Raw genomic sequence first — 19,542 nt, forward strand, 5'->3', positions numbered from 1 at the left:
GCGTGATGACGTCACTCCTGTGATGACGCGCCAGGAGCACATGCGCATAGAGCCTGACTACTGTTGCCCTGGGCACTGGCAAACATAGATCCAGCCCTGCCTCTAGCAAGGGCATGCAGAGCAAGGTATCACTTGCAGATATTAAGACACCAGGAGAGAAATAAAGGAGCTGCAAGTGCTTCTTCAGATATCCTAGATCTCAGCCATCTGTGAGCAGATTTGAATCTGAGACCCATATCAATATATCTGCTTCTCAATGTGGATACTTAGTCTGTGGATATTTAAATCAGGACATTGGACCCATGAACAAATAAAACCTACTGTTCTACAGACCTGAGAAAAGCCGCAGGTTTGCAGGGGAAAAAGCACACTGGGAGTTTAAAAAAACCCCACAGCACCTATACTTTTAAGAAACGAATGCTCTCTGCAGCGGCCATTGTGGGTGTTGCTAGGTAACCACAACACTATTACCAGCCTTCAAGCTACAGGTTTTATCAGTAAAAGGCAGAAGGAGTGGGCAGGGCACATTTCAAGCCTGTTTGGCATTTGAGAGAGGACACATTGGGACAAGACCCAGCAGCAATCACTGGCAGATCCAGTTGCACACTACTTTTTTATTTATTTTGTTGAATATTTAGCCTGTCCTCCTCGTGAGCAAGCTCAGGGCAGATTATAAGAGCATCAAATTACACAACAAATACAAAATAAAAATACAAGATTAATCTAAAAATAAAATCCAATAAATAATATCAGACATGTTATCTATTATCAATTGAAATGCAGCAATTGTGAATAAAGTGTGTACTGTAGGTAGGAAATAAGGTCTGCCAAAGACCGAAACAGCAGAAGGCAGAGCACAGGAGAGGCCTGAAATGATGAACCGCCCACCTCAGCCATAAGCCTGGCAGAACATCTCCATTTTACAGGCCTGTAGAACCATAATAAATCTTGCAGGGCTCGGGTCTCAGCTGGAGAGAATATACCATCAAGCTGGCACCAGGGCCAAAAAAGCTGTGGTTCTCATCGAAGCCAGGCAGATTTCTTTTGGGGCGGGGACAACCAGCAAATATTGACCATAGGAGCGCAAAGCCCTCTGAGGGCCTAAGGGGAACATATGGGAAGAAATGGTCCTGTAGGTATGTTGGTCCCTGTCCACTTAGGGCTTTAAATGTCATAACCAGAACCTTGAACTTGATCTTGAATTCAACTGGGAGCCAGTGCAGCTGATGCAGCACCTGATATATATGTGTTCTGAATGGGGTCCCCATAAGGACACGTGCCATCGCATTCTGGACCAGTTGCAGTTCCTGGATCAATCTCAGAGGTAGCCCTGCATAGAGCAAGTAGTCCAATCTGGAGGTGATCATTGCATGGATCACTGTAGCTAAATTGTAGGTGGAAACATAGAGGACGAGCTGCCTGATCTGGCAAAAATGAAAAAATGACGATCTGGCAACCGTCGTGACCTGGACCTCCATCAAGAGTGATGCATCTAGAGTCACTCCTAAGCTCCTCACTGCCAGTGCAGGTGTTAATGGTGCACCATCAAGTGTTGAAAGCTGGATCCCCCTACCTACTGTCCCACAGCCAAGGTTCAGGATCTCTGTCTTCATCAGATTTAGCTTCAACTGACTCTGCTTTAACCAAGTAGCCATGATGTCCAAACCCTTGCCCAATGTACCTGGCACAATATCTGGCTGACCATCCATCATCAGATACAAACAGATGTCATCAGCATACTGGTGACAACCCAGCCTAAAGCGCTGGACTATTTGAGCAAGGGGGCACATAGAGATACTAAATAACATAGAGGCAAGGATTGTCCCCTCAGGGACGCCACATACCAAAGGGTAGCGTGGTGACACCTGTTCCCCTAGCACCACCCTCTGTCCTCAATTGTGGAGAAATGAGACCAGCAAGACAGTCCTGCAAATCCCCACATAGACGAGGTGGTGTGCCATGAGATCATAATCAACAGTGTTGAATGCTGCAGTTAGGTCTAATAATTACAGCAATGATGACCCACCTTGATCCAGATGTCACTGAAGATCATCAGTGAGGGCAACCAAGACTGGCTCTGTTCCATGGGCAGGATGGAAGCTGAACTGAAATGGGTCCAGAACAAAGGAGTCATCCAAGAATGCCTGAAGCTGTTCAGCCACCACTCTCTCAATTATTTTACCTAGAAATTGAAGATTTGAAAACAGGTGGTAATTGGTTAGATCAGCAGAGTCAAGAGATGGTTTTTCAAGAGGGGTCATACCACTGCCACTTTCAAAGCCCTTGGGAAAGTCCCAGAACTCAGGGACAAGTTGATGATCTCTATCAAGGGAGTGTGGTAAGAATGTTGTGGTTTGGATCGAGGCTAGGCCCAAGACTATAGCATGAAATCAGTCCTGGATTGATAGCACCTTCCTAAGGTTCTCTCTGCATTTAAAGTTTCATTGTATGTAACCTTTGTTTCCAGAGAGCTGGCTGAAGGTTGCAGTACCCTCCTGTGACAAGAACCAGGGAGGGCCATAAATGAGGAGTAATTGGGGAAAGGCCTTTCTGGCCTGTACATGTAAATTATAACAAGACAAGGGAAGAGAAAGCTTATCACCCCCTGGGTCAGTTTGACCCTCCAGTGACAGGAAAGAATGTATACATTTCTTTGTTATTTACAGCTTTAGCCTATGTGTATATCAAGTAAACTGTCTATCATGTGAGAAGAGAATGTTCTGGTAACATCCATATATTAGGAGAAAGGAATGTTCTCATTATGTTCATATAACATCCCTATATTAGAAATACCTAAAATGATAAACAAACATGTGAGAAGAGAATGTGCTACCATGTTCTGATAAACTATGAAATGATAAACAAACATGTGAGAAGAGAATGTGCTACCATGTTCTGATAATATCCTTATGTCAGGAATAGAGATGGGCATGAACCGCATTACGAATGTCAAAAACCCACGAAAATGGTGATCGCGCGATCGTGACCCAGCGGATCGTAATCAGCCACAGCCAACAAACCAGCAGTCAGGAAAGGCCCGGTTCAGGGCGTTCGGGCTCGGTTTGGGAAGCCAGACATTCAGGCGCCAGCAATCTATTCCCCTGGCAACGGAGCCAGGGGAATGCCTGAGCTCTGTTTGCCCTCCTTCTGTCGCCCTGGAAACCCGAATGGAAGCCTAGCTTTCCTTGATCAGCAGGGCTTCCTTCAAACCACGGAGCAGCAGAGCAGTTACAAATTGGGAGAAGACACCCAGGGGAGGGAGGGGGAGGGGGGTGCCGTCAGTGAGCGGCGAGACCCCCCGCCTCCTTCCCGTACCCGCCATGCCCGGCAGCCGCCGGCATCACCCACCATTCCTGTATCACTGGGAACAGCGGGGTGCCCCTCCGCTGTGGCCTCCATGATCCACGATCCACGGTTCGGTTCGGGAACGGGAGATGTTCGTTGCTGTTCGGGAATTTGGGATCATGGTCTGCACCGAACCACGATCCTCTGGTTCAGTAATTTTTTTTTGTTCGTGCCCATGTCTAGTCAGAAATACCCGAATTAATAAACAAAGCCTACGTAATTGATGAAGTGTCAAACTATGTCAGAGGCCAAGGGAATTGGTCTGTACAAGTGCTGAGCAGGAGAGCTCTCTTCACTGACCCTTGGGAACACACAGGGACCTGTTTGGTCCTGTGTGTGTCAACAGCAGTCACTACACTGCGTCCTGGGAACTCATAGTAACCTGATTGGTCCTCGGGTTTTCGACAGGTAGGCCAAGAGATCTCTTGTGGGTATAGGGGTTTATATTACAGTATCATTATTCTTGCATGTTATAAGGATTTATTTTATGGAATTAATATTCTTGCATGTCTATACTTTGTATCCAGAGGAGTTAGCCGTGTTAGTCTGTAGTAAAAAAATCAAAAAGAGTCCAGTAGCACCTTTAAGACTGACCAATTTTATTGTAGCATAAGCTTTCAAGAATCAAGTTCTCTTCGTCAGATGCATAGTACAGAAACTGGTCAAATATAGAAGAGGAGGGGAGGAGAGAGAAGATGCAGTTGGGGGGGGGGAGATGGAGGGTGCAATCAAAACATTCCTTTGCTAGTAAATGTAAACATCTCCTTTTGGTGTCCTTTTGGGGTCAGTTGGCTTGGGTGAGGCTTCAAAGGAGTTTGCCCTGTTAGTTTGCAGCAGTAAAACAGCTAGACCATCCAATTCCTATGTAGTACCACGTGCCCCTTGGACCCATGCCCGTCATGGCTGGTGAAAGCCAGTGTTGACGTGCTTCGGGATTCCTTGGAGGTGATTATAAACCTTTCCTTGAGCTCTGGGGTTTTTCCCAAGGCGCTGAAGGAAGCTGTGGTACGGCCTCTTCTGAAGAAATCATCATTAGATCCTGCTGACCTGCTCAATTACCAACCGGTTTCCAACCTTCCATTTTTGGGGAAGGTGATTGAGCGGGCAGTAGAGAAGCAACTACAGAATTTCCTGAAGGAGACCTCGGCCCTAGACCCCTTCCAGTCGGGTTTCCGCCCGGGACATGGGGTCGAGACATTGCTGGTCGCCCTCACAGACGATCTCTGCAGACATCTGGATCAGGGTGGATCAGCACTGCTGATTTTGCTGGATCTGTCAGCAGCATTTGATACGATCGATCATGAGCTTTTGACCCACCACCTTGCCAATGTGGGGATTCAGGGGACAGCACTGCAGTGGCTGGTCTCCTTCCTCCATGATCGGGGACAGAGGGTGGCGCTTGGGGAGAGAGTGTCATCTCGTAGGCCACTGGTATGTGGTGTGCCACAGGGAGCGATACTCTCTCCATTATTATTTAATATCTATATGCGCCCCCTCGCCCGGCTGGTGCAGAGTTTCGGGCTTGGGTGTCACCAATACGCGGATGACACCCAGCTTTATCTGCTGTTGGACAGGCGGCCTGGATCGGCCCCTGATGCCCTGGAGCGTGCTTTTGAGGCTGTGGCTGGTTGGTTGAGACAAAGTCGGCTGAAATTGAATCCCACGAAGACGGAGGTCCTGTATGTGGGTCGTGGGGAGATGGCTTTGGGACCCCGGCTTCCTACACTTGATGGGGCAGTACTTACACTGGCCCCGAGAGTTAGGAGCCTGGGGGTGATTCTGGATTCCTCCCTGAAGATGGAGGACCAGATCACTGCAGTTGCCAGGTCTTCCTTTTATCATCTTCGGCAGGCCAAGCAGCTTGCCCCTTATTTGTCTCCCCGTGACTTGACTACAGTGGTCCAAGCAATGGTCACCTCTAGGTTGGATTACTGTAACGCGCTCTACGCTGGGCTTCCCATGGGCCTGATCCGGCGGTTACAGCTGGTACAGAATGCAGCAGCGCGGGTCATTGCTGGAGCACCGGTGTGGGAGCATATTACACCGATGCTACGCCAGCTGCATTGGCTGCCAGTGGAGTACCGAATCAGGTTCAAGGTTTTGGTGTTAACCTACAAAGCCCTACACAGATTGGGACCGACGTATCTGAGGGATCGTCTCTCACCTAATGAGCACCAGTGTCGCGCACAGGGCTGGGCACAGCAGGCAGGAGGCCCACTGGTACTGCAGGGCAGAACACAACAGGCAGGAAGTCAGTGGTCCAGGAGTCAGGTCAGGTGTCAGAGCCAATATGTCAGTCAGAGAGAGGAGCAGGCAGAAGAGTAGTCAGAAAGCAGGCCGGGGTCAAAATCCAATCCAACAGCAGGGCAGGGCACAAGGCAGGGCAAGAGCGTCCAGGCGTAGAGCTCTGGTAGCAGGGAGTGGCGAGCTGAGTTGCTTCCACGCTTGGTTTCCTCGGCATCTTCCTTTTATGCTGTCCTAATGAGGAACAGCTGTTGCCTCTCTCTCTAACAATTCAGTTCGGTGTTGCGCCTGTAAACGGGCGCTCCTTCGTCTATCCAACAAAGCTGACTTATCTCTATGTTTCCTCCTTTCAGCTGGCCCCAGGTGCTCAGGTTTCGCTTTTGCCCTGTGGGAGTCTTTGTCTCTTACAGCCTCTGTGGAGGTTTCTGGCTGTTCCTCATCCCTGACAGTCTCTGCAGAAGCTCCAGGCTGTTCCTGCTGAATTCCTCCTGGAGCAGCAGCAGTGGTTTCTGACTGCTCTTCCTCTCCAATAGCTTCTGCAGGGGCTTCTGGCTCTAGAGAAGACCCTTCTGGCCCTTCCTGCTCATCTTCTGAGGAGGACTCTGAAGCAATAGGTAAGGTGGCCAGCCGGGGCTGGGGCTGACTCATGACAACCAGAGGACTCTCCACTCTGGTGGAAAACATCTTTTAAGTGTCCCTGGCCCTAGGGTGGCCTGCCTGGTGTCAACCAGGGTCAAGGCCTTTTCAGTCCTGGCCCCGGCCTGGTGGAATGCTCTGTCTTGCGAGACAAGGGCCCGGCAAGATTTGCTTGCATTTCACCAGGCCTGTAAGACAGAGCTATTCCGCCAGGCATATGGTTGATGTTGGGCGGTGCCCCCCCCGTGGAGGGGGGGTTAAACCATCGCCCCTATGCAAACACAGAGGCATGTATGAACTACTATGCAGTATGAACTGTAATATTTAATGCTTTTAAATGTTTTTAATGTATTACTTAATGCTTTTAAATGTTTTTAATGGTTGGGTGATGTTTGTATTTGTTATCCGCCCTTAGCCTGCGAAAGCGGGGAGGGCGGAATATAAATATAATAAATTAAATTAAATTAAATTAGTATAAGCCTTCGATAACCACAGCTCTCCTTTCCTTGCCTACAGACAGCCCCCCAACCTTAAACGACTTCTCACCCACAATCATGAATCGGCCAGCAGAGTCACCAGCACAGGTACCAGGCCCTGCAACAGACCCAGATGCCAGCTCTGCCCCTATATCTACCCAGGGAATACAATTACAGGACCCAATGGCATCAACTACACTGTCTCTGGCTCTTACAGCTGATATATGCCCTCATGTGCCAACAATGTCCTTCTGCTCTGTACATTGGACAAACCAGCCAACCTCTACGCAAAAAAATAAATGGACACAAATCTGACATTAGAAATAGAAACGTCCAAAAACCAGTGGGAGAACACTTCAATCTACCAGGACATTCCATCAAAGACTTAAAGGTCACTGTAGTTCAACAGAAACCTTTCAAAAACAAAATCCAACGGGAGGCTGCTGAACTGGAATTCATATGCAAATTTGACTCTGTCAAGCTGGGACTGAATAGGGACTATGAATGGTTATCACATTATCACAGGTAACAGATTTCCTTTACAGAGGTGGGGTCTGGGGGAGCCCAGTGGCGCCTGGCGTGGGCTTTTGGGGACCACAGTTCTCTTTGTCAGATGCATCTGACGGGGAGAGCTGTGGTTATCGAAGGCTTATACTACATAGGAATTGGATGGTCTAGCTGTTTTACTGCTGCAAACTAACAGGGCAAACTCCCTTGAAGCCTCACCCAAGCCAACTGACCCCAAAAGGACACCAAAAGGAGATGTTTACATTTACTAGCAAAGGAATGTTTTGATTGCACCCTCCCTCTCCCCCCCTAACTGCATCTTCTCTCTCCTCCCCTCCTCTTCTATATTTGACCAGTTTCTGTACTATGCATCTGATGAAGAGAACTTGATTCTCGAAAGCTTATGCTACAATAAAATTGGTTAGTCTTAAAGGTGCTACTATACTTTGTATCATTATTCTTGCATACTTATATGTCTGTGTCATTATCAGTCTTACTAACCATTGGAAACATTCAAGGGCAGACAGGCCTAGTTTCAGAGCCTTGTTCTGCTACTATTGTATCTCTTTTGTTTTTAAAATAGACCTTCAGTATCGGTTAAGATCTTGTCTGTACAAAGGTCTACGTCAGTAGCGCAGATCAGAACTAGGTAAAGCGAGTTTAGCTTTACACAGGGCTTTTTTTCTGGGAAAAGAGGTGGTGGAACTCAGTGGGTTTCCCTCAGAGAAAAATTTCACATGGCTGGTGGCCCCCTGATCTCCAGACAGAGGGGAGTTTAGATTGCCCTACGCACCGCTTGGCATGGAGGGCAATCTCAACTCCCCTCTGTCTGGAGATCAGGGGGCGGGGCCACCAGCCATGTGACCATTTTCAAGAGGTTCCGGAACTCCGTTCCCCCGCGTTCCCCCTGAAAAAAAAGCCCTGGCTTTACATCTACACAAGCCTTGGTGAGTGGCTCCTCAGAACAAAGAACCAAGGTGCCAACAGGGATCCAGACTAAGGGGGTCCCCCAGAAATATTTCTCACAACAGAGACCTTGTATCCCCTCACTGCCAGCTTTCACCAACCATGACAGGCACGGGTCTAAGAGGCAAGTAGTAGGCTTCACAGCCTGCAAAATCCTGTCCTCCTCATCCTGGGAGAGTCGACTGAACTGGTCCAATATCAGACCTGAAGACAGCCAAGGGGCCTCCAGTTCACAACAGCAGCCACTGCATGAAAGCCAATGTGGTGTAGTCGTTAGGGTTTGTGAATATGACCTGGGAGACACAAGTTCAAGTTCCCACTCTGCCATGTAAGTTCACTTGGTGACCAAGGCTTGCCAGGTCTCCTGCTATAGCAAGAGACCTCCCAGGAAATGTGTGCTTTGCCCACCAGTACCTGAAAAGCAAGTGGGAGGAAATGAGAGGAGATTGGGGGGATTGGGAGCTCACCGGCATTGTGTGGCACACCAACATCACTTCCAGTAAAACTTGCAAGTGACATTATGGACACTAGAATTTTCAAAAGAAACTATGGTTTTACCAGACATCAGGCTAACCCCTCCCTTTTTTGCTTTAAGGCATTGCTGACTGCAGCCTAGCAACCCTACTTGGTGACTTTGGGCCAGTCACATACTCCCAGCCTAACCTACCTCACAGACTTGTTGTGAGGACAAAATGGATAAGAGAGGAATGATGTAAGCTGTTTTTGGTACCCATTCAAGAAAAAGTAAATAAATAAATCTGAAAAACTGGAGGGCAGATAAAGGTGGGTAGGTGGGTGGGTGGGAAGAAGAGAATGAAACAGGAAGGTGAGGATATGGGGGCTGCAAGGAGGGAAAGAGGAAATTGTGTGGGATGCAGGGGAAAGTGCACTTTACAGGTCCTTGCAAGTTCCCAACCTTGCAACTGGGCCTGGCTGGCGCAGAACATCTTAGCCTGGTTGGTAGTATGAAACGGGACTCAGCAGCCACCGTACACCTAGACCTGGCTTGGCAGTCACAGCCACCACATACCCAGGCCTGGCAGCAGCAGCTGGTACCACACAGCAGTGGCCAGCATGCAAATGGCCCTAGCCTGGTGGCTGGCACTGTACAACTGGGACTGGCTCAGCCCAGCAGCCAGCACTGCACAGAGTTTTCCCATGGAAAGACTGCTAGGGGAGAGAAGGAGGGAACGCTGACTACATGGCACAGATAAAGGTAGATTGGCTGGTGACTGATAAGGAGAGAAGGAAGCAGGAAAGGGAGAGAGGCTATGGGGGCTTTCAGGGAAGGGAAAGAGGAAATAGCGGAGAAGGGGAATGAGATGTCCCCTACAAGTCCTTGTTTTTCTGAATGTAACAAACAATGCAACTACATAAGAACTTTGTTAAGGGCTCTAAAGTTAATACCTGTTTTAATTTCTAAAACAACATGTGAGAGGATGTTGCAAAACATGTGAGGTTAATGATGATCTATAAGTATCCAGTTCATAATTCATTTACTGAAGAATGATGCTACTAAAGAGAATTACTTTTGAATAAACTGTGGGCAAAAATTTTAGGCTTTTTCTTTCCATTCCAGTCCATAAATAGACCCTGCACAAAGAAGGTTCATTATCTTAATATATCAGCAGACAGAAGCTGTTTTCTTTCCCAATAAGGCATTTTCCCTGTCATAGTGTGAATGCCTGTCTTTGTAAGCATTTCATCTCTGGGGGAAATTTTATTTTGAGAAGAAATGGGCGCAATTATTTTTTGTTCTAGAGTGCTGGGTCTTTGTCCAATATATGTGAGTGAATTTAAAGCATATAATATGTGTCCACACTATAGCATTTAAAATATGTGGCATGAAAACATTACGTGGGCTTGTGGGGGGGGGGTTAAACATCTCTCTTTAAAAATATCCTTCCTGAATCAGCTATTTCACTATGCCTTAGGTTATGGTTGCAAGGTCTTGGCCTTGAAATTCAAGTTTAATGTTGCTGAAGATTCCTGATGATTTGGGGATGGTGCCTGGGACAGAGATTGGAAAGGGTAGGGACTGGAGCTCAGTGGAGATGTATTGCTATAAAGTCCACCCTCAAAAGCTGCCATTTCATTAAGGGGATTTGATCTCTGTAATCTGGAAATAGGGCTGCCAGGTCCCCTAGTGGGGGTGGGGATCCCCCACTCCCACCCTCTGCCCCCCACCACCACTCCACTCTCCTGGATAGTGATGGGGGAAAGCAGGGGAATAAGCCTCCTAGGAGCACTCCCACAGGACCCAGGACCAGGAGTGCTCCTGTGCTTTGCAGCAGGTCATAGTCTTGGGACTGTTTCTCCAGGCAGCAGACTTAACTCTCAGACCTTCCAGTCAGTCCATACAGTTCATACAGCCTGCCGGTCAGTCCATACATCCTTTGAGATTTCTGTGTATGCCCACTTGTGGTAACTATGGAATATGGAAAGAGGAAGCAATAATTTGCCACGAGTAGCTCAACTATATTTTTTGTTTGGAACATAGTTAATCACCTGTTTTGTTGATGATGATATTTTGGGTTTGTTTGTTTGAGACTGGCAAATAGCCCATACCTTCAGAGCCACATGATTGTGACCACTATAGTTGCCAGATGGTTTCAACAAAAAGGCTAGATACAACAAAAAGGCTAGATACTTGATCTTAGCCAAAAGGCCTAAAAGTGATACAACAAAAATACTAGATAATCTTAATAAAAAATTGCTCCCATGTGAGGACCACATGGTTTAGCAAGATGGCTTGCTTAGCAGGAAGCAGAGACAGAGGCAGACCACAAAGTGCCACTGCTGCTGTGCATACACAGTTCACACAACACTAACACTAGCAAGCAGTACCATACAGGGGCAGTTTAGTGATTCTGGGGCTCTTGGCAAAAGTCAAGGATGGCCTCTCACACCTCCGTTATTCCAACCCAACTCACTGATTTAAACCTACTTAATATGGTAATTGTGAGGATAAAATGGATTAGTGTACAATGTTGTAAGCCACTTCAGATCCCAATTAGGGAGAAAACAGAGGTATAAATGAAGTAAATAAATATTTACATCAAGATACATGTCAAAGTGAACACCCCCCTAGCCCTGGTCATAGATATAACTAGAAATATAGAAGAACAGTTGCTGGAGAATGGCAGGAATGTCGAACTTCACAGAAGAAATAGAATCCAAGGATGGATGTATTAGCTGATGGCCGAAAAGATAATCATATGTATAAGGAACTTGTAATCACTAATTTTACATAGCCTTCGTTAAGATAAGAGATAGCAAGAATGGACTATTTTATGTATTTTAAGAAGTTTCAAATATGTATAACCTCATCTGATATTTGAAGTTTTAAGATATTAAGTTAGCCAAGAATGTGCACCCCTTTAAAGCAGGACAGACACAGCTATTGTTAAGAGAAGGTTTTGGAATCCCTATAAATATGACAGGTTAAATTGATAGGCAGCTTCTTCCTAGAAGGAGCTCTGTGCCTGTGACCTCGTCATCTTTGGGTAAGATACTTTTTTTTAACTTATGTAATTGCTCTCCTTAATGGTCTTTGTAGTTGTTATAACGGATGGTATGGTTTTTCTGTTGAGTGAGTAGATATTAAGAATGCTAAACAGTCATGTAATAATAAAGGCTTAAAATGGAAGCAGAAATTCTGTGATATGTTACTTGTTTATTATATCCAGCAATTAACCTAAAATGTTATCTGTGGTGTACCTCTGGCCAGGAGTTAAATGATTTGATATAGAAAAGCTAACTAGATGCTCAAGGCTCTTAAGTGCACATCTATATCTGATTCAGGCCTGTCCAGGGTCATCCTGAATAGCCCCATCCCAACTTCATCACCTGACACAGAGTCACAGTTCATCATTTGGTGCCATTCCTCGTGATATGTGCAAGTAATACAATTGGTGCTGTTACTTAATGTGACATTACCAGGCCACACTCAATAAGTCTCAGATTTTGAGATTCTGGGGACCTGGCAATCCTACCATAAATTCACCAACATCAATCATAAATAAAAATATTTAGGTTTGAGATCTCAGCAAAAATGTATTTAAAAAACCAAAGTACTAGGATTAGTGTTGTTACTGTTTTCTGGGAAACGGAATCAAACTGAACACTTGAAGCAGTTGGTATTCTATAAGCCAATTATGCAGGGTAAACATTTTAGCTTCATGAAAAATGCAATCAGGCAATTTCCCTATCTATTTTGTTATAAAGCATGTTTTCAGGGTGGAAAAATCATCCAGTGAACCCTTACTATCAAACTTTCTATTGATGAGCAGAGCAGTACAAGCTGTACTCCCATTTTATGACATTTTCCCTTCCTGAAGAGTAATAATATAATCATTCTTAGTAGAGATAAAGCTTCAACACAGTTCACAGATACTGTAATCTCTACAGTGAACTTGTCAAGTCAGTTAGTATTATTAAACTAGGTACTGCAAAAAAATATTTTAGCCTACAAGACATTGGTGTCGTTCCTTGCCACTTTGATTTGGGTTGCTAATGATTCCGTGTAGCCAGTACGATCTGGACACTAGAGGTGTGTAATTCAGTGTTAATATCCCGAACATATACCTGGATAATGGCTAAATTGGCATTATCTGGTTATACTGAATCAAATTAGAGAATCCTGAATAAAATCAGGATACAGAATACATTAATGGCAGATAAAACCAAATATATTTGGTTTTCTCTATCAAACACAGCTCAGCCAGTTTAAAGCCGGCTGGCTGCTGCTTCTTCAAGCTGCTTTTGTTATTTTATTTCATGGGGAGTAAGTGGCCAATGGATGTGCGTTGGGAAATAACTTTTTCTGGTTGTGTTATTTTAAAGATAAGAGTTGCTTGTTTTGCTACTTGCTAGTGTTTTTTATATTTTATAAAGAGTTGTTCTTTGTGGTGGGGACGTTGCTTAAGCAGTTCCTTGCTGTTCCTTGTTGTTTCTTTTGTGGGGGGATTGTTTAAGCAGTTCCTTCCTTGTTTGCTTATTTACTTGTTACAGTCCTTTGCTTCAGTTTGATTTCAGTGGAATTCTCTGGTTTGACTTTGGTTATGTTGCTACTGTTCTTGTGGGATTCTCTGGTTTGATGCTGGTTCCCTTCCATCAGTTTGATTCTGGTGGGATTCCCTTGCTCCAGTTTGGTTCTGTACTATATACACTAAGATTTAATCTAAATGGGAGAAATGAATGTCATAGACCCGTTGGTTCTGTTCTGCCTTGTCTTGTTTTGATTTTGATCCCCTTGCTTTAGTTTTGTTCTTTGGGGCTTTCTTGGTTCAGCTTACATTGGGAGTGGGACTTGCATTGGGACTGGTTTGGGCCGCGGGTTGCCTTTGCCTAGTTTAAAGTTTCTTTGCCCTGGAAAGCCTTGGGATGTTTTTCCCCATAGGAAACAATGGAGAATGGCTGGGGGCAGCTAGTTTAGGGGTATATAGAACTGGACCCTGGAGTCCAATCTTCCTGAAACTTGGTGGAGGGGTCTTTACTGGACAGGAAGGAATAGGTTCTCTGTAAAATAGATGGAGTTTGCTGGAAAAATGCCCTCCCAGCCTCCCCCCCCCCAGATTGTTTCCCCCATAGGGAATAATGGCCAAATATACTTGAGATTGGTTGTTGTGGATTTTCCAGGCTGTATAGCCGTGGTCTTGGCATTGTAGTTCCTGACATTTCGCCAGCAGCTGTGACTGGCATCTTCAGAGGTGTAGCACCAAAAGACAGAGATCTCTCAGTGTCACAGTGTGGAAAAGATGTTGGCAGGTAATTTATATCTACTCAGGAAGGTGAGGTTGGGCTGAGTCATCCTGTAAGAGTTTCCCAGGGTGTGGAATGCTAATGGAGGGAGGCTTCACTGTATCCTGAGGAGGTTCTTTTGCATATGGATTGGTGCTTGATATGCTAATCTTCTCTGCAGGGCTATTGTCGGGTATAGAGTATTTTGTTAGCCTGGTGTTTTTCAGGACTGGAAACCATGCTCTATTCATTCTTAAAGTCTCTTCTATCCTGTTGAAATTGTGCTTATGCTTATGAATTTCAATGGCTTCCCTGTGCAATCTGATGAAGTAGTTGGAAGTGTTGTCCAGTATTTTAGTGTCCTGGAATAGGATACTGTGTCCTGTTTGAGTTAGGCTATGTTCAGCCACTGCTGATTTTTCCAAGTCTGCAGTGTCTTTCATGTTCTTCTATTCTTGTCTGGATGCTATGCTGTGTGGTCCCGATGTAAACTTGTCCACAGCTGCAGGGTATGCGGTATACTCCTGCAGAGGTGAGGGGGTCTCTACTGTCTTTTGCTGATCGTAGCATCTGTTGTATTTTTCTGGTGGGTCTGAATACTGCTTGAAGGTTATGCTTTTTCATAAGCTTTCCCATCTGATTAGTGATTCCTTTGATATATGGCAAAAACACTTTTCCTCTGAGACACTGTTTTTCCTTGGTTGTTTGATTTATCCTTGGTTTAACTGCTCTTCTGATTTCATTTCTGGAGTAGCCATTTGCTTGAAGTGTGTGGTATAGATGATTAGTTTCCTCGTTGAGAAAGCGCAGTTCACATATCCGTCAAGACAGAAGCAGAAGTTTAACAAGTTACAGGAAAAAAGACAGACAAACCCAAAGCTCAACAACGTACGCATTGTCATCAATCTGATGGACCATCAACTCTCACCAGAAGAAACCTCCATCTTGGCTAAGGGAGGAAACTTTGCAGTCACCCCCACCAAAATTCCTGTGGAAGACATCATTGCAAATGTAGAAGCTGCCATTCGTCATCTACCTGAAGAAGAAGCTGAGGAAATAAGAGGAGAGACGGCCAGGATTCTACGAAAGGCAAAGCTTCCCACCAGCAATATAATACACAAGGAGAGGAACGCCATCAAGACCCTAAATGCGGATCCAGACATCATTATTCTACCAGCTGACAAAGGCAATGCCACAGTGATCATGAAAACAGAAGAATACAAAAGGAAGATTAAGGAACTCCTGGACCCTTCCGCCTACAAAAAACTAAAACAAGATCCAACCTGCAAAATCACCAGGCTAACAAATGCGCTGATCAAAAATTCCTCACTTCATCCTGACATGCACAGAAAACTATGCAAGACGGAAGCACAGCCACCACGACTATATGGACTCCCTAAAATTCATAAGGATTCAGTTCCATTCTGACCCATCGTGAGTGCCACTGGCCAATCTTCTACAGGACCACATCGGAAAAACCACATCTTACATCAAAGATTCAGCACATTTCATCAACAAAATCAGTTCTCTGAAACTCAATCCACAGGACATACTCGTCAGTTTTGATGTTGTATCCCTGTTTACTAAGGTTCCAGTAAAAACCACAATTGCACTTATTAATCAGATTTTTCCAGAGGATGTAACAGCCTTATTCCACCATTGTCTGACAACCAGTTACTTCCAATGGGTTAACGAATTCTATGAACAGATGGATGGGGTGGCCATGGGAAGCCCTCTCAGCCCAGTTATAGCAAACTTCTACATGGAACATTTTGAAAAACAGCTCCAGAATCAGCACCCCACAAACCTACAGTCTGGTTCCAGTTCGTAGATGATACCTTTATCATTTGGAGCCATGGTGAGGAAGAATTGATGGAGTTTTTAAACCACCTCAACAATATCCACCTGAACATACAATTCACCATGGAGAAAGAAATCGAGGGAAAACTCCCATTTCTAGATACCTTGGTCATCCACAAAGCAAACTTTCAGTTAGGTCACAAGGTCTACAGGAAACCAACTCACATGGATTGGTACTTACACAAAAACTCCAATCACCCCCGCGACAGAAAAGAGGCATAATAAAAACATTAGTAGACGGCGCGCACGCAAGTCGCGCCACCGAAAGGGCCATTGGCCAGCCTGGCCTGCAGTTTAGGCGGGGAAAAAGGGGTGCCGGCGGTTGAGCTCCTGAGGGAAGGCGACACCGCGAAGGAAGGGCGAGTCAGCCGAAGGGGAGGAGGGCCCGGCCCACCTTGCCTCGCCTGCCCTTCCCCGATGGCCAAATGTGAACCTTGTGAAAGAAATTACAACAATATGGTCAAAAAGCTTGAGGACCTGAATAAGGACTTAGAAAAACTCCTAGAAGATATGGAAAAACTATCAGTGCAGGCTACCCGGATGGCTTATGATATGGTAGTGATGCGTGCTAACCCAGACTTGGCCAACTCAATGAGATGGCTGGAAGATGCCTTTCTCACATGTAAGGAAGAGATGGAAAAAAATTGGCAAGATATGTTGAAAGAAACCAAAGGTGCTGAACAAAAAGAATAAGTAATATTTAAACGCAAGCCTAAGAAGACTTGATCTGAACTCACATCACTTCTTTCAGTATTTCTAAATGTCTTGGAAAATACATTTTAAAGAGATGTGTTGGATGTGTCTCCTTATCAAATTTTCTGTTAGAATGGGGGGAAATACCAGTGTCTTCATTTGCTCCTTCATATGTAGTGATAACGTTTATTTTCACTGAAGATAGTATCAAACATTAAAAATATTATCTAACTGTGTATTAGTTTGTCTATAATCCTGTCAATAAAAGGCTATTAGAATTAAAAAAAAAAAACATTAGTAGACCATGCAAGACGGATATGCGAACCGCACTTTCTCAATGAGGAAACTAATCATCTAAACCACACACTTCAAGCAAATGGCTACTCTAGAAATGAAATCAGAAGAGCAGTTAAACCAGATCATCTAAACCACACACTTCAAGCAAATGGCTACTCCAGAAATGAAATCAGAAGAGCAGTTAAACCGAGGATAAACCAAGGATAAATCAAGGAAAAACAGTCTCCCACAGGAAAAGTGTTTTTGCCATATATCAGGAATCACTGATCAGATGGGAAAGCTTATGAAAAAGCATAACCTTCAAGCAGTATTCAGACCCACCAGAAAAATACAACAGATGCTATGATCAGCAAAAGACAGTAGAGACCCCTTCACCTCTGCAGGAGTATACCGCATACCCTGAAGCTGTGGACAAGTTTACATCAGGACCACACAGCGTAGCATCCAGATAAGAATAAAAGAACATGAAAGACACTGAAGATTTGGGCATCCGGAAAAATCAGCAGTGGCTGAACATAGCCTAACTCAAACAGGACACAGTATCCTATTCCAGGACACTAAAATACTGGACAACACTTCCAACTACTTCATCAGATTGCACAGGGAAGCCATTGAAATTCATAAGCATAAGCACAATTTCAACAGGAAAGAAGAGACTTTAAGAATGAATAGAGCATGGTTTCCAGTCCTGAAAAACACCAGGCTAACAAAATACTCTATACCCGACAATAGCCCTGCAGAGAAGATTAGCATATCAAGCACCAATCCATATGCAAAAGAACCTCCTCAGGATACAGTGAAGCCTCCCTCCATTAGCATTCCACACCCTGGGAAACTCTTACAGGATGACTCAGCCCAACCTCACCTTCCTGAGTAGATATAAATTACCTGCCAACATCTTTTCCACACTGTGACACTGAGAGATCTCTGTCTTTTGGTGCTACACCTCTGAAGATGCCAGTCACAGCAGCTGGCGAAATGTCAGGAACTACAATTCCACGACCACGGTTATACAGCCCGGAAAATCCACAACCATCGTTCTCCGGCCGTGAAAGCCTTCAACAATACTTGAGATTATTTAATAAAACTGAATCCAAATAGGAATCTGAATCCAAATAAAAATCCAAATATTTATGGTATTCCTGATATCTGGATCCAAATTATAACTTTTTTTTTTGCTGCACATCACATGATGTCTCTCTGGCATCTTGTGAGTTAAAAAAGGGAAGTGGTGCAACGGCAGTGAAGTGTATGATCTTCTCCAACTTGACCGAGTGAAAAAGGATTTGTAAAACATCTGTAAGTTCCCAAACCCACTCCCCAGTTTCAAGGTGAAAACTTTCTACATTTTTGGTTTTGTTCTTCTTTGCATCCTAGCAAAATACCACCTCAGTCTAACAGTGCCACCTGAAGCAGTTATATCCTCTAAGTCTATTTACCGCAGGGGAGTTAGAAAGGTGTAACTCTAAGGTGGTACACTAATTCTCTAACAATTATAGCATATGTCAAATATTTTCATGGACTCATGCATATTTTATCTATGTAAAATGTTACCATAACTTGAATACTTGAGTCAAACTTTTACCATTACTAATAATAGGTAAATGTTTCAAAAATATAAATTATTTCTAAAACACTAGTTAGTTCTCCCCTAAGCCCCCTCAATTTTTAATACTTTCTAGTCCATTATTCAACTTACCAGTCCATTGCAAAACAATAATAAACATTTCAGGGTTTACTGTGGTGAAGTAGCAGCGTTAATAAAGACAGCATTCAAAACAACCCAGAAACTACCAACGTGCATTCAGGTCCTGGCTTATGGGCAGATTGCCCTTCTTTACGTTTTGCATCTTAGCGAAACAGCTATCTGCTTTCCATATCCTCATATGATACAGGGTACTGGGGAAGGAAAGTGACTGCATTCGACAAACTGTGTCCAGATTTTATCTGCAATAATCTCTTTGGGTTCAATCTAAAGCATACAAAAATAGACTGGATTTCAAAGCAAATTCTCTGATATTCTTGCAGTTTTTCAAAGGCAAAAGGTGGGCTGATTCAAAGAACTGTTAACCACAAGCTAGCACTATGACCTTTCTGAGGGTTTAGCAAGTGCAGGAGGTGTAAGATGCACAAAGAGAAAATATTTATAGAAAATATATGTGGCCATCATTTTCAGAAACCTCCCTGAGAACCAAATACTTCTTTCATGAATATATATACACTTTTTGATTCAAAATGGGATTTTGAATCACAATTTGGGACTTGGGAATCACAAAATGGGATTTTGATTCACAAATGTCTGTGCTACAATGGGGCCACTATTTTAATAATATCAATACTCTATTTTGAGCATGAGCAGCAAGAGCTCTTTCTTTTGGAGAGGTTGGAGAGGAACAGGTTAGATGGCATGAATGCAGGGTGTGCAGCTGCTAAAGCAAAGCTAAGATGGTGGGAAGGAAGCTGGACCTTCACCCTGTGTTGAATGGACCTTTAAGAAACAATGGCCATGATGCCGCCTTAGGAGCCCAAGATGGAAGGAGGCTACAAATCCCAGCCAGATATCATCAACAGAAGGGCTGGGCCTAAGAGAAGCCTTGAAGGGTCTGTAGAGAGTCAGTCTTTTGATGCTAGCCAGGACAGCCAATGTGGTTTATTGTTATACAATCTGACTAGGACTAAGGAGAATGGTTTTAAATCCTTACTGTGTCATAAAGCTCACTGGGTGACCTTGGGACAGTCTTAGGGTTGCCAATAGGGTTGCCAGAGGCAGTCCAGC

General features: G+C 44.6%; 1 protein-coding gene across 1 annotated transcript; it reads left to right on the top strand.

The window, feature by feature from the left end:
- The first annotated feature begins 16,193 nt into the window (after positions 1–16,193).
- Positions 16,194–16,729, top strand: LOC129329279 (synaptonemal complex central element protein 3-like). The gene has a single exon (XM_054978771.1). The coding sequence runs from the start codon at positions 16,194–16,196 to the stop codon at positions 16,467–16,469; it is 276 nt and encodes a 91-aa protein (XP_054834746.1). The 3' UTR covers positions 16,470–16,729.
- Positions 16,730–19,542: the final 2,813 nt, after the last annotated feature.

The sequence above is a fragment of the Eublepharis macularius genome, chromosome 4 (genome assembly GCF_028583425.1).
Source record: "Eublepharis macularius isolate TG4126 chromosome 4, MPM_Emac_v1.0, whole genome shotgun sequence".
Taxonomy (NCBI): domain Eukaryota; kingdom Metazoa; phylum Chordata; class Lepidosauria; order Squamata; family Eublepharidae; genus Eublepharis; species Eublepharis macularius.

What these genes read in the sequence shown, in the direction of transcription:
- LOC129329279 (XM_054978771.1), top strand. Translation starts at nt 16,194, where the DNA reads ATGGCCAAATGTGAACCTTGTGAAAGAAATTACAACAATATGGTCAAA.